Source organism: Pteropus vampyrus, unplaced genomic scaffold (genome assembly GCF_000151845.1).
Source record: "Pteropus vampyrus isolate Shadow unplaced genomic scaffold, Pvam_2.0 Scaffold566, whole genome shotgun sequence".
In the NCBI taxonomy this organism is placed as follows: domain Eukaryota; kingdom Metazoa; phylum Chordata; class Mammalia; order Chiroptera; family Pteropodidae; genus Pteropus; species Pteropus vampyrus.
This window is the reverse complement of record NW_011889347.1, coordinates 314,182-340,552: the sequence shown is the minus strand read 5'-3', so window position 1 is coordinate 340,552 and position 26,371 is coordinate 314,182. Positions and strand designations below refer to the sequence as shown.

At 34.0% G+C, this 26,371-nt stretch overlaps 1 protein-coding gene across 7 annotated transcripts in view; it reads left to right on the top strand.

Moving 5' to 3' along the window:
- SMARCA1 (SWI/SNF related, matrix associated, actin dependent regulator of chromatin, subfamily a, member 1) overlaps positions 1–25,848 on the top strand; it is an 85,447-nt gene extending 59,599 nt beyond the window's left edge. For 4 of the 7 annotated variants that reach the window (XM_023525485.1, XM_011384197.2, XM_011384192.2 and 1 more), the window contains 5 exons: positions 3,206–3,338; positions 5,858–5,976; positions 6,092–6,304; positions 23,898–24,008; positions 25,126–25,848. In XM_023525485.1, the coding sequence (XP_023381253.1) occupies positions 3,206–3,338; positions 5,858–5,976; positions 6,092–6,304; positions 23,898–24,008; positions 25,126–25,197 (648 nt within the window). In that variant the 3' untranslated portion in view covers positions 25,198–25,848. Of the gene's footprint in view, positions 1–3,205; positions 3,339–5,857; positions 5,977–6,091; positions 6,305–23,897; positions 24,040–25,056 lie in introns of all 7 variants that reach the window. The other 3 variants (XM_011384196.2, XM_011384194.2, XM_011384193.2) reach the window with 3 other exon arrangements.
- The last annotated feature ends 523 nt before the right edge of the window (positions 25,849–26,371 follow it).

Below are 26,371 nucleotides of genomic sequence, written 5' to 3'. Positions count from 1 at the left end.
GTTCCAGTGTGGGGAAGAGAAGTCCCCATGACTTCTACCTGTGAGGCAAAGATTGTTGCTGAATGAGATGGAGGGCTGCTGGACCCCAGGTGTTCCTCTTAGGGCCTGCATATGGACTTACTTGCTGACGGACTCAATTATGTTGAGTTCCAGCACTGGAACAGCAGCTTGAAAGGCACCAGGGACAAATAGGGAGAAAATGAATTGTCTGGCTTTGAGACAAAGGCTGCATGGGCACCTTTCTCTCAGAAGTGCTGGCAGAAGCCATTGTTCCTTTGTTGAGCCCTCCCATTATTCAGGTGCAGATGCAGGTGGGCACCATATCTGATTCTCTATCAACTTGGCAAACTCTGTTAGTCCTACCCTGGTGATTCCCTGAGTCCCCGCCCCACTCAGCTTGTGGATCCACCTGAGCTGCTTCCAGTGGCTTTTCTATACAAACAGCCTATCTTGGCTCATGCTGAGAACTTTCCTAAAATCTCTCAAAGGTTCACAAATCCCAAATAAGCAACATCTGGCTACAGCATGCCCTGTACCTCTTGCTAAGTAGCCCCAAGCCTGTCACTAGCAGCAGCCGGCCTGTTTGTAGCTGAGCCTTTTCCAGGCACCTCCAGGCCCAGCACAAGTGGCTACCATCTTCATATCACCTTATAGTTTATACCAGGTGGCCCTGGGAAGGGCACAGGCAGCAGCTGACCTTGGCCAGCAACAATGCCCCTCTTAAGAGAGATTTCAGAACCAATACACTCTATGATCAGCTTCAGACCACACTGGAGCACCACTAGACCACCTCCACAAACAGCACATACAAAGGGCAGACAGGGCAGGCACCAGATCCCTGCTAAAGCGAATCCTGCTCTGTAGAGTCAGCCCCTGCACAACAGCTCCTTCACTGTAGTCATGGCCAGTCCTCACAACCAATTAGCCTGAGGGTGAATACCTCCCATTGACTTGCAAACAGCAACCAAGGCTCAACTACAACAGAAAGGTACACACATCCCATAAAAGTGACACCTGGAGTACCCTACTGAGGTGACCAGGGAAACTGCCACTGGGCCCCACAGGACACCTACTACATAAAGCCACTCTACTAAGATTAGGAGATATAGGAGCCCTACCTAATACATAGAAACAAACACAGAGAAGCAATCAAAAGGAAGAAGCAAACATTTATCAAATAAAAGAAAACTCCAGAAGAACAAAATGGAGATATTTAGGGGCACATATGTCTTTTCAAATTACTGATTTTATTTTATTTTTTTGATAAACACCCAGAAATGGAATTGTGGGATCATTTTGAGGAAAGTCTATATCGTTTTTCATAGTGTCTGCACCAATTTATATTTCCACCAGCAGTGCACAAGGGTTCCCTTTTCTCCACATCCTTGATAACACTTGTTATTTCTAGTCTTTTTGATAATAGCCATTCTAACTGGTGTGAGGTCATAATCTCATTATGGTTTTGATTTGCATTTCCCTGATGATTAATGATGTAGAGCATATTATCATGTACCTGTTGGCCATCTATATGTCTTCTTTAGAAAAATGTCTGTTCAGATCTTCTGCCATTTTTATATCAGATTGTTTGTTTTTTTTTTTGCTATTGAATTGTATGAATTCTTTGTATTTTGCATATTAGCCCCTTATCAGATATATAATTTGCAAATATATTTCCCATTTAGTAGGTTGCCTTTTATTTTTGTTGATGGTTTCCTTTGCTGTGCAGAAGCTTTTTATTTTGATGGAGTTCCACTTAATTTTGCTTTTGTTGCTTTTGCTTTTGTTGTCGGATTCAAAAATCATCTCCAAGACCTATCTCATGGTGCTTACTATTTGTTTTCTTCTAGGAGTTTTATGGTTTTGGGTCTTACATTCAAGTCTAATTCATTTTGGGACCATTTTTGTGTGTGAGATAGTAGTCCAATTTCATTCTTTAACTTGTGACTGTCCAGTTTTCCCAACACCATTTATCGAAGAGACTGTCCTTTTCCCATCTGTATTCTTGACTCCTTTGTCATAAATTAATTGACCTTTGTCATAAATTGAGGTATCCATGATTAAAAACTCATGGCAGTACAAAGGAACAAAATGTGAGTCATCTGAAATCTTTATCAACTGAAGGCTAGGGATAGAGTTGTGCATTATCAAGGGTATCACATTTATGTGGGTTGGGACATGAGAAGTGGAAAACAAATTCTTGGTCTTGTGACTTCATAGACATGCTAATAATGCCAAAGAGTTTTAAAACACTGGTTAAACTCGTGTGTCTTTTAGTAAATAAATTGAGCAGGCCCAATAAAAATCTGTTTATAGAAATCCTTTTTGTGAATATAATTTTGAATGGAAGTCACTTATGTATTTGGAATGATATAAGGAACTACAAAATTTTCTTTTCTGCCCTCCATGATTTTTTTTATTTAATGCATCCACATTCCTCCCTTAAATTAATATACATGGGAACAGATATATATTATTTTTATTATTAGGAGATATAGGAGCCCTACCTAATACATAGAAACAAACACAGAGAAGCAATCAAAAGGAAGAAGCAAACATTTATCAAATAAAAGAAAACTTTTATTTGTATATACTTTTATTTGTAAAAACTTTTATTTGTATATACTTTTATTTGTAAAACTTTTATTTGTAAAAACTTTTATTTATGTACACACACACACACACACACACACAGTGTCAGGTGGATACTAGACTAATCAGGGAGATTACTTTTAAATTATATAAATATCTAACCACTAAGCTCTTCACCTGAGCCTAATTTAAATTAATACTGAATGTCAATTGTAATTGAAAAATAAAAATAATAAAGATATACACTAAAAAACCCACTGAAGTTCTGGAATATCAGGACTTCAGCATTTATAGTAGCACTTTTATTTTAATGCATTTGTATTTGAATGTAGTAGGCATCTATAAAATGTGGAATTTAAAACTACAGTATCTTAGAACTATAAATCAGTTTTTAGTATTTGGAGAGAAGTACATTCTCTTCATGATAGAAAAGCAGTTATTTTTATAAATAATGCTCACTCAAGTGTTGATTCCAACATAAAAAAACTTGGAATTTTATGAGGAGGAACGTTTTAAATCTTTTAAACTGTTTTAATCTACTGTTGTATGGAAAAAATAGAATAATAAATGGACTTACTAATTTAACCTTGATTGATGATATTTAATTTTTTCACAGGGATTCACAAACTGGACTAAGCGAGATTTTAACCAGTTTGTTAAAGCTAATGAAAAATATGGAAGAGACGACATTGATAATATAGCTCGAGAGGTGGAAGGCAAATCCCCTGAGGAGGTCATAGAGTATTCAGGTTCGTATATAACTTCAAACATGGTTTTAATTGTAACCTTATTCATTTCTTTAGTGTCAATTTAATTCAGAGATCTTTTAAATTTTTATGAATAAAGTGTGAAAGTATAAAATATAATCGTATTTCTATGAAAAGATTATAAGATTTATCAAAACGAAGTGACTGCTACTGTCTCTATCATTTAGCTGATGGAGCCATGTAAAGCCCTGATGAAACAAGGGTGGTTCTTGGATGAACATTTTATGATTTCAGGTCTTAATGCTCAAGTCTAATTCATTTTGAGACAGTTTTTGTGTATAGTATAAAATAAGTTTTCCACTTTCCCACCTCTAGAATTTGGTACTCTACTGGGCAAGTCAAGTCTGAGATTTCTAGTTCAGTGGATTGTATTATTGTCTTTATAGGTCATCCTTGAAGTACAGAATTCCTAACAGGCCCTTTTAGATCTTCAGAAACCCTCGTCATGCCTTTCAACTCCAAGCAGGTCCAATGGATCCCATTAACTCTAGGCACCCTGGAGTAGATCTAAAAAGACTGCTTGAATAAATCTGTTAGTAGATGCTAGAATCATCTCCCTCTCTTACTCAGCTGTGTATTTGGTTTTGACCAGAACTAGATTAGCTGCTGAAGCATCTGGAGATAATATAATTCCCATGTCACAGCATATCCAACCTAGAACAAGAAGTTTAAAACTTTCAAATAGGTGAGCTCTCAAATTTAGTCTGAATATTGGCTGTTTAGAATTCATTTTTCCCCACAGAAGCAATATTACAAAGTAGCGTTAGGTTTTTATGCTTACCCCTCAAAGCCTATTTAGCTTAACAACTCAAATTCTATTTTTTGCAATGAAAAATAGTAGGAAGAAAACATTACAATACTAATAAATATACCAAAGATTAATACAGGTTAGGAACAGCTCTTAAATTATCTGTAGTGCTAGTGCCTGAAAAAATCCAGGTTTAATTAGAGAATAGATACTTCTTTTTTCTTTGGAAATATGAAAGAGTCTACTATTGATTACCAGGGACGTTAGAGGCTGAATATATTGAGTTTTTATTCTGTGTAATATAAATCAAGTTTATGAACTTCCTTTTCCTTGATGCCAGCGTAACATTACTATTAATCTTAATTAAGCTTTATCACATAAGCTTAGGGCATTTAGGGGCTTAGAGAGGGGAAAAATAGATGAGAGAGAGAAAATTTTTTTTGCAGCAAGATTTCAATGAAGAGTACAAAAGGATATGTGCAGAGATTTTCTGAAGTAGAATTTTCTTCAAAATAGCATGAGTGTATATGGAGTGGCAAGAAACAAGTGATTCAGAAAGATATGTCAGATGTCCCCTCAAATTCGATACCAGGTTTGGTGGAATGACTAGCTCAGGACAGCTTAATTGGGATTCTGTCAGAGAGTGAGGATATTGGAATGGGTTTATGTAGTTGGTTGCAATAAAAGAAGAAATGTGTGCAATTGGCTATTCATGAGTATCTTTTACATAGCAGGCATTTAAATTTGTATTGAATGAATAACTGAGAGAATAAATAGATGAACACAGGTGCTTATAAAAACCAGAGTGCTAACATTCCTTTTTTGATAGCCTCCAAAAATGAAAATTTTGAGAATGCAAAGTGTGTCATTAAAAGGCCTTTCACTGAAGTCATAAGATGTGACATATTAATGCAGCCAGATTATTTAGCTCACTTATAAAATTTAGGTGACTTGGTGTTTTGTTTTTAGAGAAAAGGCTATTCCAAGTTTTAAAAACAAGCCACTGGTCATTGAAAATATTGTAAGATCAGTGAATAGTTTTAAAGCTGAAGCAACAGTTCCAGTAGAAATTGCTGCTTCATAGGAAGTTTGAATAATCTGTTAATGATGATTTTGTTTTTGTTTATGCTTGCTTAGGAAGCTAAGTTCTCTAAGTTTATATGGTCACCTCTCTCCTGTTTCATTTTATGTATTCGGTTCCTTCTATATCATGTTTGAATAAAAGCATGAAAGGAGAAAGGATTAAGAAGTACAAATTGGTAGTTTCAAAATAGTCGTGGGGATGTAGAGTACAGCATAAGGAATATAGTCAATAGTACTCTAATAACTATGGGTACTAGATTTATTGGGGTAATCACTTTGTAAGTTATATAAATGCCTAATCACTATGTTGTACACCCAATACTAATAATATAATATTGTATGCCAACCGTATTTGAAAAATAAAAAAAATTTTAAAAGCATAACAAATCAATATCTGTAGTATCTTTTGAAATCCTAGTCATTTGAGATGGATGATTAAAAATGCCATAATATTTCAGAATGGAAACTCACTAACCTAAAACTTTCTTGTTGAGATCTTTTAATTGAAAAGTTAGGGATATTTAGTAATTGAACATATTACATATGAATCTGAATCTTGATTTTAAACGTATAATTTTACTGTATTGTCTCTTGTTAATTCTTTATTCTACGGTTCCTTGGATTCATTTGCTTAAGAGGATAATATTGTAAAGTAATAACTGTTTTTCAGCTGTATTTTGGGAACGTTGCAGTGAATTACAGGATATTGAGAAAATTATGGCTCAAATTGAACGAGGAGAAGCAAGAATCCAGCGAAGGATCAGTATCAAGAAAGCCCTGGATGCCAAGGTACTATATTTCATAATTGTCAAAATATTATTAGATTGTTTTAATTAGTATGGTGATTAGCTTTTATTTATTACTGCATATTTAGTTAAAAGCACTGTTTTGTTTAAATCCACAGATTGCAAGATACAAGGCTCCATTTCATCAGTTACGTATTCAGTATGGAACCAGCAAAGGAAAGAACTATACTGAGGAAGAAGATAGATTCTTGATCTGTATGTTACACAAAATGGGCTTTGATAGAGAAAACGTGTATGAAGAATTAAGACAGTGTGTACGGAATGCCCCTCAGTTTAGATTTGACTGGTTTATCAAGTCTAGAACTGCCATGGTATGTATTACTTTCTAACTTATTTCTTCCAACTTTTTGTTTAAAGAATTTCAAATATTATATATCCTTCACTTAGATTCTCTAATTGTTAACATTTTGCCATATTGGCTTTGTCCCCCCAGCTGTGTATGTGTACATATACTTATATATACATAGAATCTATATATACACGTACAAAATTTCTAGTTGTCCCCAAAGTATCTTTCATAGCTGTTTTTTAAACTTGATCCAGTCAAGGTTCACATATTATATTTGGCTGTTGAGTCTCTATTTTAGTCTCTTTCGATCTACATTTCTTTTTAAAGACAATGATTTTTTAAAATTTTTTTCTTTTCTTTTTTTTTGTTTTAATTAAATTTATTGGAGTAACATTGGTTAATACAATTATATAATTTTCAGATGTACATTATAATTTGACATCTATATATTCTATTGTATGTTTACCACCCAAAGTACAGTTTCCTTCAGCTACCATATATTTGACCCCCTTACACCATCTACCTCCCCCTCATCTCCCACCCCCTACCCTCTGGTAATCACTAGTTCATTGTCCATGTCCATGAGTCTCTATTTGTTTGTCCTGTTCATTTTTTGGTTTTAAGTTTATATCCCACATATAAGTGATATCATGTGATTTTCAACTTTATCTGGCTTATTTCGCTTAGCATGATTATCTCGAGATCCATTCATGTTGTCGCAAATGGCAGTATTTCATCTCTTCTTATGGCTGAGTAATATTCCATTGTATATATGTACCACAGCTTCTTTAGCCAACCCAATCCTCTATCGTAGGACACTTTGGTTTCTTTCATGTCCTGGCCACTGTGGATAATGCTGCTATGAACATCAGTGTGCAAATATCTTTTCAAATATGGGTTTTCAAGTCTTTGGAGTAAATACGCAGTAGAGGGATTGCTGGATCACATGCTAGATCAATTCTTAGTTTTTTGAGGAACTTCCATACTGTTTTCCATAGTGACTGTACCAATTTGCAGTCCTACCAGCAGTGTATGAGAGTTCCTTTTTCTCTGCATCCTCTCCAACATTTGTTATTGCTTACCCTGTTGATTATAGCTATTCTAACAGGTGTGAGATGGTATCTCATTATGGTTTTGATGTGCATTTTCCTAATATCTAGCAATGTTGAGCATCTTTTCATAAATTTGTTGGCATTTGTATGTCCTCTAGGGAGAAGTGTCTGTATAGGTCCTCTGCCCATTTTTTGATTGGGTCATTTGTTTTTTTGTTGTAATAACAATAACAGAATCGTATGAGTTTATTGGATATGTTGGATATTAGGCCCTTATCGGAGACGTTGCTTGCAAATATATTTTCCCATTCGGATGGTTGTCTCTTTACCTTGTAAATGGTTACTTTTGCTGTGCAGGAGCTTTTTAGTTTGATGTAGTCCCATTCATTTATTTCTGCTTTTCTTCCCTTGCCTTTGAGGTCAAATTCATAAAATCCTCTTTAAGTCCAAGGTCCTTGAGTTTAGTTCCTATGATTTCTTCTATGCATTTTATTGTTTCAGGTCTTATATTCAGGTTCTTAATCCATTTTGAGTTAATTTTGGTGTGTGGTGATAGACAACAGTCTAGTTTCATTCTTTTGCAGGTGGCTTTCCAGTTTTCCCAGCACCATTTATTGAAGAGGCTTTCCTTTCTCCATCGTATGCTTTTGGCTTTTTTTGTGAAAAATTATTTGCCCATTTAAATATGGGTTTCCTTATGAACTCTCAATTCTGTTCCACTGGTCTGTGTGTCTGTTTTGCTGCCAATACTATGCCATTGATTACTGTTGCTTTGTACTATAATTTGAAGTCGGGCAGAGTGATGCCTTCAGCCTTCTTCTTTTTTCTCAGGATGGCTTGGGCAATTCGGAGTCTTTTGTGCTTCCATACAAATCTGATGACTTTTTGTTGTATTTCTTTAAAAAATGCCAATGGGATTTTGATGGGGACTCCAGTAAATCTGTATAATGTTTTAGGTAATATGGTCATTTTAACTCTGTTGATTCTTCCAATCCAAGAACAAGGAATATCTTTCCATTTCTTTGTATCTTCTTTGATTTCTTTTAATAGGGTCTTGTAGTTTCCATTATATAGGTCCTTCACATGTTTCGTTAAATTTATACCTAGGTATTTTCTTCTTTTTGTTACAATTGCAAAAGAAATTATTTTTTTTCACTTTTTTTTCTGACACTTCATTATTAGAATATAGGAACACTATGGATTTTTGAACACTGATTTAGTATCCAGAAACTTTACTGTATTTGCTTATTGTTTCTAGTAATGTTCTTGTGGAGTCTTTAGGGTTTTCTGTATAGAGAATCATCTGCAACTAGTGACAGTTTGACTTCTTCATTTCCTATTTGGATGTCTGATTACACTCGCTAGGACCTCCAATGTTATATTGAATAACAGTGCTGATAGTGGACAGCCTTGCCTTGTTCCTGATTTTAGAGGGAAAGTTTTTAGTTTTTCACTATTAAGTATAGTGTTTTCTGAGGGTTTGTCATAGAAGGCCTTTATTATGTTAAAGTACTTTCCTTTTATACCAATTTTGTTAAGTGTTTTGATCATAAATGGATGCTGTATCTTGTGGAAGGCTTTTTCTGCATCTATTGATATGATCATATGATTCTTATTTTTTTAATTTGTTTATGTGGTGTATCACATTAATCAATTTGCCTATATTGAACCATCCCTTGCCCCTCGGATGAAACCCACTCGATCATGATGTATAATCTTTTTAATATGTTGCTGTATTCAGTTTGCTAGTATCTTCTTTAGGATTTTTGCATCTGTGTTCATGAGAGATATTGGTCTGTAGTTTTCTTTTTTTTGTGTGTATTATCTTTAGCAGTTTTTGGTATCAGAGTAATATTGGCCTTAAAATTAGTTGGGAAGTATTGCCTCCTTTTTGAGTCTTTGGAAGAGTTCGAGGAGAATAGGTATTAAATCTTCTTTGTATGTTTGGTGGAATTCACTGGTGAAGCCATCTGGTCTTGGACTTTTACTTTTTGGTAGGTTTTTGATGATTCTTTCAATTTCCATACTGCTAACCGGTCTATTTAGATTTTCCAGATCTTGATTCAGTGTAGGAAGATTGTATTTTTCTAAGTACTGTTCCATTTCTTCTAGGTTATTAAATTTGGTGTTATATATTTATTCATAGTATTCTTACATGATCCTGTGTATTCCTGCGATGTCAGTCATTATTTCCCCTTTCATTCCTGATTTTGTTTATTTGTGTCCTTTCTCTTTTCTTTAGTGAGTTTAGCCAGGGGTTTGTCAATTTTATTAACCTTCTCAAAGAACCAGCTTTATGTTGTGTTATTTTTTCTATTGTTTTTTTTGTTGTTGTTGTTTTGTTTTCAATTTCATTTATTTCTGCTCTAATTTTGATGATTTCTTTCCTTTTGCTGACTGTAGGCCTCATTTGTTCTTCCTTTTCTAGTTTTTTAAGATGAAGCTTTAGGTTGTTTATTTGAACTCCTTGTTTTTGGAGATAGGCCTGTAATAATATGAACTTTCCTCTTATGACCGCTTTTGCTGTATCCCAAAAGTTTTGATATGTTGTACTATCATTATCATTCGTTTCTATGTATCTCTTGATCTCTCTTTTTTATTTCTTTTCTGACCCAGGTTTTCTTCAGTAGCATGTTGTTTAATCTCCATGTATTTGTGGTTCTTCCTAATTTCTTTTTGCAGTTGATCTCTAGTTTCAAAACATTATGATCAGAGAATATGGTTGGTATGATTTCAACCCTCTTATATTTGTTGAGACTATCTCTGTGTCCCAGTATGTGAATATTCCATGTGCACTAGAGAAGATTGTATAAGCAGTTGTTTTGGGATGTGAGGCTGTATATGTCATTTATGTCCAGTTGTTGTAATGTGTCATTTTGGATGTTATTTCCTTATTGATTTTCTGTTTGGATGATCTGTCCATATCCAACAATGGGGTATTTAGGTCTCCTACTATGATAGTGTTTTGGTCTGTTTCTCTCTTTAGTTCTTTTAGTAATTGCTTTATATATTTCAGGGCTCCCTGATTGGGAGCATAGATATTAATAAATGTTATGTCTTTTTGATGGATGAGTCCCTTTATCAATATGAATTGTCCCTCCGTATCTTTCTTTACCTTTCTTATTTTGTAGTGTATTTCGTCCGATGTTAGTACCTCTACTCCTGCTTTTCGCAGAATGCCATTTGCTTGAAATGTCATTTTTCATCCTTTCACTTTGAGTATATATTTGTCTGGAGGCAGTATATGGTTGAGTTTTGTTTTTTGATCCATTCTGCAACTCTTTGCCTTTTTATTGGTGAGTTCAGTCTATTTATATTTAGGGTGATTATTGAAATATGAGGTCTTCTTACAGCCATTTTATCCTTTGCTTTCTGGTAGCACAGTATTTTCATTGCTTCCTTGTCCTTGTGTTTCTGTTTTCTTTATTTTGGTTGGCTTTTGTGGATTTTCCCTCTGGTCCTTTTTTTACATTATAAACTTAAGTTCTGAATCTGTGGTGTGTGGTTACCATTACAAATATGAAGAAGATAGTTATATATATATATACTGTCGTCCATTTTCTTCTGCCTGTGCCTTATCTCCATTCCCCTTTGTGAATCTGGATCTTTGAATCCTCCCCTTTTCAATCATTGTTATCTCAATTTGTCCCTATGTATGCTGAACGTTCATTATTATCTTGCTATAGCAATTCTCTTATTATTTAAGCTTATAATGCCCTGTTCTTAGTAAGGAATGCACTCCTCTGCTTCTATGTTCCTGATAATCACCTTACTCCTAATTATGTATTCTTTTTGTCATTTTGTTTTAGGTGAGCTGACCCCTTTCAGTGTTTCCTGTAATGTAGGCCTCATAGTGGAGAATTCCCTCATTTTTTGTATGTCTGGAAAGGTCTTTATTTCCCCTTCTTATCTAAAGGAGAGCTTAGCTGGATACATTATTGTAGGCTGGTAGTTTTTTTCACTTAATATTTTAAATATTTGATTCCATTCTTTTCTGGCTTGTAAGGTCTGTGCTGAGAAGTCTGATAATAATCCAATGGATTTTCCTTTATAAGTTACCGTCGTCTTCTCCCTGGCTGCCTTGAGAATTCTGTCTTTGTCGTTGATTTTTGATATCTTTAGTGCAATGTGTCTTGGTGAAGGTCTTTTTGGGTTGAGATAATTAGGTGTTCTATTGACTTCTTGAATTCCAAGCTCTAGCTTATTCCTTAAATTTGGGAAATTCTCATCTACTATTTGTCTGAAAATGCTTTCTAGTCCCTGCTCCTTTTCCTTGCCTTTGATAATGCCCACTATTCTTATGTTTCCTCTCCTAATGGTATCAGCTAGTTCTTGTATTTCTCTTTAATTATTTTTCATACTTTCATTTTCACGTTTCTCTCTTGTTCCTTCTGATTTATTTTTTTTTTTGATTTCTGTCTTCGATATCAGTGATTTTTTGCTTCATTTGGTTGACTCCATTTCCCAGTCTTGCTATTTCATTTTTCAACTCTTGCAGTGTGTGTGTGTATGTGTGTGTGTGTGTGTGTGTGTATGTGTGTGTGTGTGTGTGTTTTATCTCCAGAAGATCTAGTCTGCTCTTTTTGAGGTTTTTAATCTCCTTGCTCAGCTCACCTAGTTATTTCTTCAATTCCTGAAATTGTTGATATGACTCGTTTCGGAACTCACTGAGGTTTTTCAGAAGTACCATCCTGAATTCTCTGTCATTTAAGTCGCATATTTCTATGTCTGTAAGCTTATTTTCTGGAGATTTTTCTCTTTCTTTCTGACATGCCTTGCCACCTTAGTTGTTCATGGTGTTTAGTGGACTGTTTCTCCGCCTGGACATTAAAAACAGTATTCTGCTGTTTTTCCAGAAAAAAAGATTTATTATATAAAAGTCTCTCTTTAGTCTGCTGCAAAGAAGGTGCTTTTCTTTCGGTTTCCAGTAGGTGGCATCTAAGCCTTTCGGATCCCTGCTTTATACCCTCAGTTTCAGTCCCTGTCAGTGTCAGTAAGAGTCTAGGTGACGTTTGCTCAGATTCCCCTGGGGTTCCGCAGTGTTCCGTCTCAGAGGGTATGGGGGGAGGGTCCGTCTGGGTTACGGGTTGTGAACTGCGTCTCAGCCTCGGTTTTGCAACCACGGCTGATAAAAACAACTGTTGTTTTTTGCCATCCCGCTTCTTTGCCTTCTGCCCTGATGACTGAGCCCTGTTGCTGGCTGGGTGGACCTCACAGCGCTTCCAGGCTGGGCTGTCTAGGGAAGTCACTGCTCTTTCTCTCCTCCCCCTCCTCTTGCAGGCAGCTACAGTGGCTGTGAGAGTCAGCTTCTTTATTTCTCCCAGTCCACTGCTCAACGCCGGGGGTTCTGACCTATGGTAGCTCTTATGTGCAGATCCCCTGCTCAGACGTGCTGGTGTGCAGTTTGGGTGTTTGTTCAGTTTTTTTGTTTAGATGTTTAACTTATTGTTATTTCAAGGGGAGAGATCTGAGCACGTCTCTCACTCGGCCATGTTTTCCAGAATCCTCTGACAATGACCTTTTTAAGGTGCCTGGGCTCATTGTCTTGTGGAATGTCCCACATATGTCTCGTTATTGTTCACTGCTAGTTTTAGGTTAAGCATTTTTGGCAAGAATGCAACATAAATGATGTGTACTTCTTATTGCATGACATCAGGAGGCACATATACATATGTCAGATTGTCATACTTTTGGTGATGCTAAGTTTGATCATTTGGTTAATATGGTGATCACCAGAGCTCTCCATTTTATAGGTACATTTTCCCCTTTGTAATTAGGCAAGTAATACTTAAGACCATGTGAATAGCTTAAGGATTTGTTTTTAATGAGAAGGATTTGTTGCCTAAGTCAAGTCTTCATAAGAATATTATGAAACAGGGAATAATTAAGTAGAAGAGGTATTTTTATTTTAGCTGCATGTAATTTACTCTGTTACTTTCTAACATGAATTGTGTTCCTGTTAAGTTCTAGTGCTGCTTAGCAGTGCTCTGATGAAATTGAAATAAATGCAACACATTTTTATTTTTGGAGTTATCAGTCTTTTGTCAGCTGAGGTAATTAAAACAAAAGTAGATTTATACAGCCTAAAAATTAGAAGTAACCAGAAACTAACAATCCAAACATTGGACATTTGAGTAGTTGCTATTTATCATAAATGTTTTCTTGGCCAGAAGTTCATAGGAGTACAAACAGTGCTTAATATTTTGTTTGACTCATTTTATGATTTCAGTTCAAGATGAATATAAAGAAAAGAAAAATCTGAGTTACTATATTGAAGATTCTAATTTTGGTGGATGCTTTATAAGATGAGATATTCCTTAAAACTTTAACACAAATTTATAGTGTTCCTGGATTGTTATTAGAATGTGCCCATCAAGTTTATGGAATACATAATGCTGGGAGAACTAGCAAATTCTTTGGATCAAGCCAGGATCCAAAAGGAAATTGGAATGATGGATCGGTTGAATCTTATAGCATGACGTTTAATAGAAATAAATTTAAAGTGCTCTACTTGTTCAAAAGAATATGAAGAGATGCATGGGTTAATAAGATGCAGCAGAAAGAATTAAGAATTAATCTATAGTGTGAAAGGCTGAGAGGTTGGATGTAGGGAAGAGTTGTTTGACAGGGTTCTTTGGATCATTGACATAGATTGTTGAAGAACAATTTTGAATAGCTTTTGTATTAGATTTGAAAATAAGATTCTGTTGTAACTGAAGGCTTTGGCCATGAGATACTTGGCTGTTTAAGGTGCCTCCTAGCTCAGTGCATCTGTGACCATGTTTAGCAGAGAACTCCTTTCAAAAGCCATGCGTTTTTTCTAATTGAGTTATAATTGACATGTAACTTATTAGTTTCAGGTGTACAACATAGTGATTCAATATTTGTATACACCGCAAAATGATCATCATAATAAGTCTGGTTATCATCCGTCACTGTATAGAGGTAAAAGGAAATTTTTTTTCTTGTGGTAAGAACTTTTAGGATTTACTCTCTTGGCAGCTTTTAAGTTTGCACTACAATATTATTGACTGTAGTCACCATGCTATATACATTATATCTCCATGCTTTATTTATTTTATAATTGGAAGTTTGTACTACTTGTATTTAAAAATTTTAGCCATTTGGAGTTTTATGTGTATAATGATCTCATTTAGCATAGCATAAACAACTTGTAAAAGACAAGTGCCTACTTGCTTTTTTCGGTGAATCATGTTTTAGGTCATACATGCCCTTTTATGTGGTGGAACATTTGCTGAATTTCAAGGATTATTTCAGTGATATTTTACTAACTTTTTAAAAGCTTGAGAGTTTAATGCCGTTCTCAGTTTCTGGAATCATTAAACAAAAGCAGTAGGATGAAACAGATTCAAAAATGCAAGGAAAATCTTATTTGTAATATGAACGTGACTGTAGAACTATATAACTTTATTTCATTTTCCAAGAAAAAAACAAGTATGTAACCACTAGATATCTCTGGACTCCCTCGTAAAGAATCTTTTTTTCCCCCTCTATTTTCTTTTTACAAAACATTTATGTCTTTCTTTACCAAGAGATTTAAATCTCTAATGTGTATTTTCCAAAGAGCATATCTTAACTATATAGGTGATTACAAAGTGAAACCATTTTGTCTGTTGCAAGTGGTGACATCTCTGCTCTTAATTACCTTCTAAAAGATAGAATTTGATTTCTCAAGAATCTTTAAAAATACATAATAGTTTATTTCATATTTAAATATTTTAATCCAAAGCTTTTAGCTTTCTGTTTGTTAACTTTTCTTTTATATTGTTTTTATTTTCCTCTTGGTTAATGGATAAGTTTTGCTAATATTTCTTGATTTAGAGTACAGGTAGTATATTTTGCAATATGCATATATTTAGGCCATCTTTTTGGAATATTTTATAACAATATCAATCATTAGAGAATTAAAGAAATATATTATCGATATTCCTAGATGATCTCTTTGCCCCCTCATTTTAAATAATTATTCTTATATAGTGAATCACATTCACAATCTAGGAAGAAAAATTTCCCTCTTAAAAGATGCAGATGTGATTTCAAAAATTAAAATAATTTGTTTCACTGAAAAAATCCCATCTTAGAAATACAGAGTATGTAATTTGATTCATTATGCCAGTGTCGCTGTGTTCCAATTAAAATCTTATTAATGTTTAAATTTAGCTTACTTAAGAAGCTTTCTTTAAAAACATAATCTTGCTTAAAGATGACTCTCTTTCCCAGAGACACTGATAGTGTGAAATAGAAAAAAAGTAGAAACCATGTTAGTTATATTTCATTCTGAGACCTCAAAGTACTGAATTCATGGCTTCTGACTTAAATTAACAATCTTAAAGTGCTTAAAGGCATGAACCTCTGCTTCTAAATATGCCTCACTTTGAAAGCCTTCAGCTGAAGGTTGAAGATTTCTTTGAGGTTCTTCTCCATTTAAAAATTCTTAATACACAGAAGAAAAATTGAGTTTTAGTTTCATTTCTCTGTGCTAAAAAAATTGTGCTTTCTTTCTCTGAGAACTTGTGTGATCTTTAAGTAATCAGTCTCTATTGAACTACATAAACAAGTAGGAAGGATATGATCAATTTAGATTTTTAAGCTCAGAGCATATGAATAGCCCTACCATTTTCCTTCTAAGAAAAATATCTTAAAATTGGGTGTTAGTCTTAGGACATTCAAAAACTATCAGAATGAAAAGGACTTTTACCAAATGACTAAAAAGGAAGTAATAATACTTTATACTTTATAGTACTTTTTTGGTAATGTTTGCCAATCTGTTTACTAACGTGAACTCATTAATTTTGTTGCCATTCCTTTTAGGAAATGGATGTCAGGGTATTATTTCTGTTCATTTAATGATAGACTAACGTGACTGGGAGATTTGAGAAGAATCTTAGAGATCCAAAAGATCTAGCATATTAGTAGGTTTACTGGAAAAGACAAGCTTAATCAGTAATTCTTGGGACCTGCTTAGGTCTTTTTAAGTACCTAAAGGAGAAAAAGCAGAATTTAACTCTGTGAGACAACATTTCTTATTTTTTTTTATTTTTGAATAATTTTTATTGTGACAAATATACATATAACATAATATTTGCCATTTTAGCCATTTTAAATGTATGATTCAATGGCATTAATTACATTCATATTGAGGAACATTTCTTGATGTAACCATTTATTGCATCCTTTGCAAGGTTGCTGTGACTCTTAATTTTAGTAAAAAAATTCTTACACCTTAATTTTTGGGGAGCTTTTTTCTTTCCTAGTCAGCTCAAGAAACTGTATGCACATTGCCTGTGGCCATGGACCTTGGATTTGAATTAAAGTATTAGTAATTAATTACTACAATTACCCTGCCTTTTGCAGTAGTTTAAATGAATTTTTTTCTGATAGCATCTCAGAGATCACACTGTTGTATATAGTGTAGTAAAAAAATTCAAGTTATTACTGTTTGTTTTCAAATCAACTTTATTGTTAATGAAATGTTCTTTAAAATTAAGAAAATGAAATTAATTAGAATTGTAGGAGAAAAAATATTTTTCTTAGAAATTAGCTTGCTTCCCTTTTATAGGTTTATCAGTGATAGTAAATGTTAAGTAGGTTATTAGTTGCTCACAGAGAAGGATTTTCTTTAGATACTTTAGAAAAGTGAAAGTCAAATCAAAAATTTCCAACTTATTCTGTAATCACAATAACGCTTTTGTTTGTTGCTTATGCAGCATGGTCTAGAAAATTTCACAAAGAAAGCCACTCATAATTTTTTATGTCTTTACTTAATTGTATGATAACAACTAACATTGATATTTTAGAGCATTACATTGTTAATCTGAGAAATATGAATTAATACATTATTGATAAAACTGGTAAACAAACATATTGCTGGATTCTTTTTGACTTGTAGAATTATTAAAATGTTAAATATTTATGCTCATAGGGATGTATTAACTCATGCACTTGAAAGATGGAAATGTCCCTTTTCAGCCTTAATTTTGAAGAGGTCCTATATAGAGATATATACAGAGAAGGTAGTGTTTAACTTTGCTTTGGGGGTTCAATCAGAGGAATGGCTTCATAGAAGAGGTCCTTCTTAGAACCAAGTTTTAAAAAACTAGGAATTCACCATGGGACTATATTCTGGGTTGTGAAAACAGCATGTGCAAAGGTATAAACAAGCACAGCATATTCAGAAACTGCCAAATAAGTTGGTATGGTAGGGTGTGAGTAGGGAAGTTCTGGGAGATGAAGAACTAGCTGGCAGCCAAATTACAAAGGGCTCTGTCTGCTGTGTTAAAGTCTTTGCTCATTAGTCTATAGGAAGTGGGGAGCCATTGAAAGATTTTAATGGGTCAGTGACACAATCGGATTTACATTTCAGAACTACTATTCTGTGGAAGTGGGCAAACATCTACCTCAGCTACCAACTATAGACTGATGATTCCCAAATTTATACCTCATCTTTTTTTTCTTCCTTTGTCTAGTCTACCCCAGAGGCTTTAAAAACAATATTGCTCTCTTAACCTTCAAATGCAGTTGGTTATTTCTAAGGGATCAGCATAGCACCTTGCACAAAGTGGCGTTCAGTGAATAAATGAGCATGGAACTTTTGTACTTGAATTTGCTGCTATCTCATAGACTCCTACAGTTGGATCAGATTTGGATAGAATGTGAAGAAATATACCCAGTGGATTTGAGTTCTTTTCTTTCCTTTTCATCTACTTTTTTCTAATGCTAGACTTTATTTGGCTATCATCTCAGCAGCTTTTATTTATTAAAATAAGTTTGAGCAGCCAGTTGTAAATATCATGTGTTTTATTAGTAACAATGATGTTTGATCTAAGACCAAACCGTTCTAACAATCTGAAATACAATAAATGCATTAACAGGAGTTTGTTTTATGTACTTATACTTATGAGTTACCTTGTGAGGAGGTGGCATAACATTTTATAAATAATGATATTTAAGCAGCAGCAATTAAGTAAAAGCTTCATAACATTTGATACCTGTTTAAGAAATGTGTATATTTATTAGAATATTAACCCCCATTTAGCTGCTGGTGTGCTTGAACCCTGAGTTTCTATTATAGAATGCCTCTGCTTTTTGTTAGTATGATAGAGGTTCTAAGGTGACAAAGAACCAGGGAAATATACCACACAATGTATAGTTGAAAGTATTGATTCTGAAGGTAAAGTATAGGGAGTTTATAAAAGAGCAAAAGTGAAAAAAAAAATACCCATTTTGTTTTACTTAGAACTGTAGAAGAAAATTCTCATTTTATAGAACTACCTAAAAAGTTAAGAAATACAAATGTGGAATGCAGCTTATTTATTTATTTTTTGCTTATGATCACTCACTTGTTTTTGACTTTCAGCTGTTATGGGCATGGACCTTCTGTAGTTCAGACTTAGGTAGGCTTAGTGTCTGGGATTTTAGTGCATAGGAAATGTGATGTTGAGCCTCTTTAATCTCTTTTAATACGTCATTTCAAGTATATTGATGCTTTCTGTGCCTTTTGAATTGATGCTTTGAAGCTGAGTATTGGGGCAAAGGATATTTGAATTTGGAGCCTGGCATGATTGATGTTTACTACACACTATGGGGCAGTGCCACTCATTGCGAACATTCTGTCATTTATTACATAAAGGTAGAGATATATATCTTAGTATTCAAAAGTTGAAACTTGAGTGACTTTGCAGTGAATAGAATCATAAACCATTAAAAAGGTATGGAAAACCAAGGCAATAAAATTTGTTTGAAGTAAATCTAAAGTCTGTAGTTTAAAATGGATTGGCAAATTGCAGCCTGACACCTGTTTTTGGATGGCCTGCAAGCCAAGAATAGTACTGATCTTTTCAACTCTTTGAAAGAAAAGCGAAAGAAAAATTTTGTGACATGAAAATTATTTTACAAAATTCAAATTTTAGTATCTGTAAGTAAGGTTTTATTGGGACACAGCCATACTCACTTATTTATATATTGTATACAGGTGCTTTCATGCTACAACAGCAGAGCTGAGTAGTTGTAATGGAGACCATGTGGTCTGGAAAGCTAAAAATATTTACTCTCTGGCTCTTCACAGACAAGATGTGCTGACACCCCTGGTTTAAAAGAATGTGTAAGAAAGGTGGAAAGAAATTATATAACCAAGTGTTAAACAGTCTTTTAAGAAAAGTGTTAAATGAAGGATGGGTAAAGGGAGAGACTATTTAATCTAGATGAGGGATGTTTGGGGTGTCCCCTGTTGATTGTGATGGAAGCATGGTAGCTGCCTTGTAATATTTGAGGTATTGTCATACAGAAGAAGAATCTGTTTGTTTTCTATAACGATAAAAGTTAGACCTAGAACTGATTGCTGGAATCTAGAAGGTAGCAAAGTGTAGCTTTGCATAAGGGAACATTTTTAACTTGTTGAAAGGTGGAATAGACAGCCTTGGGAGGTAGAGAGCACCCCATCATTGGAAGAATGTAGACATGCCAGAAAACTAGTTAGCAAGGACCTAGTAGAAGGGATTCAAGCATCAACTTGAATGATTTTTGAAGGCCCTTTCTAATTGTTAAGAGTCTATAATTTTATGAACTCTCGCTGTTGAGAATCTGTATTAAGGGAAGTTTTCCAAGTACCAAAGTACACCTTTGATTATATTACTCCTCCTCCTGCTCAAAAATCAATGAAACTCTGTTGTCAATTAAGTAAAATTCCTTAGTTCTTTGTTCTCAGTTTCTAGGTTTTTTTTTTGTACTTTGATCCAAACTTAGCATTATCCATCATTCTTACCCTGCAGAGCATTTCCCTAGTTGTTTTCTACCAAACATTGTACTAGGATAAGCAAACTGATACACAGAACAAGAGTTCTGTGTTCAAATAGTTTTGGGAAATGATGATAAATGAATCCTGCCCTGGACATTTCCAATCTACATTAGAATGTGAAAAGCTCTGAGAAGCCCTGCCATGAAGAAATTTGTTTAACTTTTAAAAAAATCCAGCATTTCCACACATGCGTGAACACAAAATACTTTTGTCTTTTGCCACAGCTATTAACATTGCAGAACAGCCTTCCATTTGTCGTTTTCCTGTTGTCTTTGTTGTTTTCACATCTCCTCTTTTCCTCTTGTGTGCTATTTTTCTCTCTCTAACTTCATTCCTAAATCCAGCATGGGGAAATGGTGAGTGAAAGAGATTATTAGACTACAGAATTGTAGAAACAGTTTGAGACCATATGAACCACTCTCTATTACCTCAGGAAAGTAGGAAGATAAGTAGATATAAGAATCTAGGAGAACATGTATGTGAAAGGAAAAATCATATAAGATGAAAGTATTTTTGACATCATGAAATTTCTCATAGTCATTTCATGGTCACTTGCTCAAAAAGTACATCACTGTTTTATTGGTAACCTGGCCTTTCTCCTTGTAATTTCTGGTTTTAGCTAATATTCTGTTTATGATACCTTCTGTTTAGTTAGGCAGTCTTTAAGCATATGGATAAAAAGTGAGGTTGATAACTCTACAGAAAGTGCCATCACCTGTGGTAATAAAGTAACATTGATACTCTCCAGTTCCTTGGTGCTTTTCTCTAGTGAGTTAGTTTATTTTTCTATGTCTGGAGTAGTTAGTGACAGATTAAAAGAAATGGAAGGTAAGAACTTATTATACAGTCTGTGTATAATCATTTTGAGATATTCCACTTCTCTGCATATGAGACTCTCTCAAAAGTACTAGTTTTTTTTCCTGAATCACTCGTATGAACCATGAATGTGTATCTAAAGATATCTGCAGTCAGAGGTAACTATACCTTAAGAAAAATAATAGCCAGAAGGTATAGCATGATGATTCAAGAATCAGCTTCAAAACTCTATCTAGTCTCCCTAGAAACCAATATTCAAATCTCATCAGGATCAACTTAGCCCTTTCTATAATAATACATAAATTGAATAACATACCTTTTAATTTGTGTGTTATTAAATGAAACTTTAGAGAATATTAAAGATACCAGTATTGTTTTTGTAAGTAAAGAAAATTCCAGTGTTAGTTTTCCTAAATTGTTTAACCTTGGGTAATTGAATATGCACAAGAAACTTTAATGTACCAGTGTTTGGTAAGGTTATTTGTAATAGTTAAACAATAACTCATTAATGAGGAATTTTTTTCTGGCTAGACTGTCTTTGGTTTTCTGCCTCCTTTTGGGCATGAATTTTAGAGCGTAGAAAATGATTGGATAGTTCATAATATTTCCGTATGTAACTTTTCTGGCTTTTATTTTGAATGATAAACTTAAAAAAAAATTGCCATTTCTTAAAAAAGTTACAGATTGCCCTACACCTAAATGTTTATTGCAGAAAATTTGGAAAATACAGGCTAGTATAAAGAATATAAGTTACCATTGGTTCTACTCTCAGAGATACCTGCTGTTAACCACTAGTAATGTTGTAGTTAATATTCTTTCAGCTATTTCTCTGTATATACATATATAATAAGATGTGTTTGTGTATTTCATTTCCGAATTACTAAAAATTTAGTCCTCAGAATTTTCCTGCGGAAAAACGGCACTAAATATTCTTTTGTAAATCTTTGTATATATCCCTTATTTCCTTACATAAATTTTCTGAGTGGAATTGTTAGTTCAAAGGGTATGTAATTTTTAAGATGCTTCATTGATATTCTCAAATTGCTTTCTAGAAAGGTAGCATATTAGCCTGCAGGTGGCTTAAACACGTATTTCTCACAGTTTTGGAGACTGGAAGACCAAGATCAAGGTGCTATATAGCAGGTTTGGTTTCTGGTTGGTTTCTCCCTGGCCTGTAGATGGCACCTTCTCATTATGTCCCCACATGGTCCTTTGTCTTGCGAGTGTAGAGAGATTGATGCTTCTGGGTGTCTCTTCCTCTCATAAGAACATAAGTCCTATCAGATTATAGCCTCACCCTTATGACCTCATTTAACCTTAATTCGCTCCTTAAAGGATTTATCTCCAGACAAGTCACATTTGTGGGGGTGTTAAGTCTTCATCATATGAATTTTGAGGGGACACAATTCAGTCCATAATGTTGGCATCCTGTTATCAGTGAATGAGACTTGTCATTTCACCATCTTACTGCCAGTACTGGATACACACGCCACAGAAGCGTGCATGTGCATATCATTGCTAATTTGATAAAGATGACATTGTTTTACTTTGCATTTCTTTGATCATTAGTTTGAATGAAATTTTAAATATTTGGACTTTTTAAATGAGGTTTCTATTCTTGAACTTAGACCATTTTTTTTGGTTGGGATTTTTAATTGTCAATAAACCTACATTTTCATTTGCATGTTTAGCTATTTTGTATTTTAACGGACATTTTTGCTTATACAGAAAAGGAATCATTTAAAAATATTATTTATCCTTTGATATTCAACTATTATTTACCTTTAAAATACAGAAAAGTGTACAGATTATGAGTGTCCATATTAATGAATCATGTTTAATGCTCACCATTAATTCATAAAAATTGTTTCTAGTTGGATATATTGGTTTGCTGGCAGTGAAATATAGGTAGTGGCAAGGTTAATGCAAAATATTTTCAGCTATTGTTTGCTCCAAATTAACAAATGCAGCAGTGTTTCCTGAGATGTGCTCTTCGGAACTCTTATCTCACAAGATAAACCCTGAGAAGAGAGTTATTTGGTTGAATAGCTTTGGGGACTGCTTGCATTCTGCTTCTCTCACCTAGTGGTTCACATTGATCATCAGGAACTTGAAGTATCTGAGGAGCCCTGTAGTAAAGGAATTTGTTTCACTTTTGTAAACTGAGTACTTCCAAAACTTATTTTGGCAATAGGACATCCCCCCTTTTTATGTTATTTTTCTTAACTTTTTATTTTGAAATATTTATAGATTCACAGAAGTTGCAAAGAAAGGTACAGAGATGTCCTATGCACCCTTCACCCAGTTTTCCCTGATAACATCTTGCATAACTGTAGTACAATATCATGACCAGCAAATTGACATTAGTACAATTCATAGAGATTATTCATATTTCATTGGTTATACATACACTTGTGTGTGTGTAGATCATTGCAGTTTTATCACATGTAGATTCATGTAACCAGCACTGCCATAAGACCCCCTTGTACTAGGTATTTATAGCCACACCCACTCTCCCCCCTTTCCCTAACCCTGGCAACCATTGATATGTTCTCCATTTCTAAACTTTATCATTTCAAGAATGTCATATAAATGGAATATTATAGTATGTAAGATTGGATTTTTTCACTCAGCATAATTACCTTGAGGTTCATCTAGATTTTTGTGTGTACCAAGAGTTCTTTTCCTTTTTATTGCTGAGTAGTATTTCATGGTATAGATGTACCACAGTTTGTTTACCCATCCACATATCAGATGACATTTTCCCCCTCCTCATATTTTTCATGGAGTCTATTAATATCCTGTATGAATATTGTTCTAAAGAACACCAACTTTAGAAATTATGTACCACAGAAGTGATACAATTAAATAATCACTCTTTAGAGATTATTTCTGGGTTGCAGAAATTAAAACTCTTTTATTATTTGGTTTAGGAATTCCAGAGACGCTGTAATACTCTGATTTCATTGATTGAGAAAGAAAATATGGAAATTGAGGAAAGAGAGAGAGCGGAAAAGAAGAAACGGGCAACTAAAATTCCAATGGTAAAAATTTCAGCATTTTCCTAACTTTTAGGTAGATCACATTTTTTTTACATAATTAAAATACCTATATTATGTTTAATGCCATAGTGATACCTATTATAAAAACTGTTTTTATGAACTGCTAATTTGTTTTTGACAGAAAAAGAATTACACTACGACCACTTGTTTCCTATTTGTTTATAGAACGTATAGTTAGGAACTCCCTAGTAACAGGGCTCAGTATTTTAAAAAATTCCTCATGACTTTAAGCAAAAGTATAATGCAAGTAAAATCCTTCAAATTGAGACTAGAGTTGTCTTGGGGAGTAGGGGAAAGGATTGGGATGGGATGGGATGAGGCTGAATTTGAAACAGGAGTTCTGATTTGATCAAATAGGTTTTCTGATCTTTGTGGAACTATGAATGCAAATGAGAACTTTGAGCAGACAGCAGAGCTTTACTTGGTTTACTTGCTACTAAGTTAACTGTTGAATAATAAGATGACTTGATTTTAATCCAGACAGGTTGCCTTGCATAGCTACAATTTAAAATAGTCTTTAATATATGTTATTCAAGTGAGATTATGTAAACTACCATATTTCATCAAGTCTGAGATGCCTTCCACTGTAAGACACAGCATTATTGTATGTACTGTTGAGAAAAATGGTTGCTAAGTAACTATAACTCGTGATCAACTTTAAGATGCATCCTGATTTCAGAGATGCTCATGTGAGAAAGAAATGTGCATCATAGAATATATGAAATGTGGTATTTTAACATCTATCATACAGTTTGAAAAAATAATACATTCATAAATAACATTTTCCCCAGAAAATTTTAAGTATTAAGTAGTTCTTTAAGATAAGAGTACCTTTATAGTAGTATGTGAAAGTAGACACTTGATGACTATTTTTGATGCATATTTTGTCTTTTCTTAAAAAGAAACATCTTTGAAGGTTATTTTACATTGGGTTATATAGTTTGTTGGGCTAAATAGAACATTAACTGTGAGTATAACATTTAAGTGAATATTCATGTTAAAATTTTTTTTTAATGCATTTACATCCTAGATTTAACATTGTTGGGCCATTTAAAAATGTGCATATTGGAGCAGAACATTAAATCTGTTTCCATTTTAGTCACAGAAAAGAAAAGCAGAGTCAGCTACTGAGAGCTCTGGAAAGAAGGATGTCAAGAAGGTGAAATCCTAAAGCCTAGAAATAAAGTTTTAAATGGGAAACTGCTATTTTCTTGTTCCCATCTTCAAATGCTAATTGCCAGTTCCAGTGTATTCATGGTACTCAAAAATCTTTTTGGTTTTGATTTCTTGCATATTTTATATATTTTACAATGCTTTCTACCGGAAATGTGTAGCTTTATATTTTATGCATTCTAGTATTTTTGTGTACTGTATTTTGTGCATTTCATGTCTTCATCGAAATCCTCTCAGTCCTTGTTCTTTTGAAGCTTGTGCTGAGGTTTTAGCTTTTCTATGTTTTATATGCCGCTGCTTTGAAAGAGAACCTAGATTCTATAGCTGTATTATTGTTGTTTCATACTTTAAATTTATATGGCTGTGGAAAAATTAATTAAAATGATTTGAGGAGAAAGACTTTTTCACTTCTTTGTTGCTTTCTTTTCTATTGAGTATGGGCTTGTGTTATTGCATACTGTGATTAGCATAATAATTGTTTCTTTGAGGTCATCTAAATATTTTTTTTCTAAAGGAATAAAGGGTGAGAACAGAAAAATATTAAAAAAGAACAATATTTGATACTGTGCTTGCTGTCAGTATGAATTACATTTAAATTATTCTCTAAATATTCAAGTGGGAAATATAATAAAGAAATGTCTATAAGAAATTTAATTATTTCCTGTTTTTTGTGCAGTAGAAAATAGTTGTGTTTACTGAATTGTATTGCTCATTACTATGTATTTGGTTGAAAGTTAAAGCTTTGCTTGCTGACTTGTGCATGACCTTCTGTCAGTTCAGAGGAATCTGGGTATAACGTGTAGATTTATAAACAACTAAATAAACAACTAAGAGTATGAAATAAGTACTATGTATACAAGAGAAATGGGGGCTGTCTTCTACAGGAATACATTTATGCTCAGATAACAATCTCAAAGTGTCAGAAGTTACACACACCAAGAGTTTATTTCTTGCTCACACTACAGATCCCATCGCAGGTGAGAGGGATGCGAGGATGGGAGGGAATATACTCGATACAATCACTCAAGTTTTCAGGCTGAGGCTCTACTGTTTTATAGCTACATCTCTTGGGACATGTGACCTATTCTGCTGCTGTAGGAAAAAAAGAAAGGCTGGAGAATGTCATGTAGGCACTTCATTGCCTCAGCCCAAAAGTGCCACATGTCATGTCT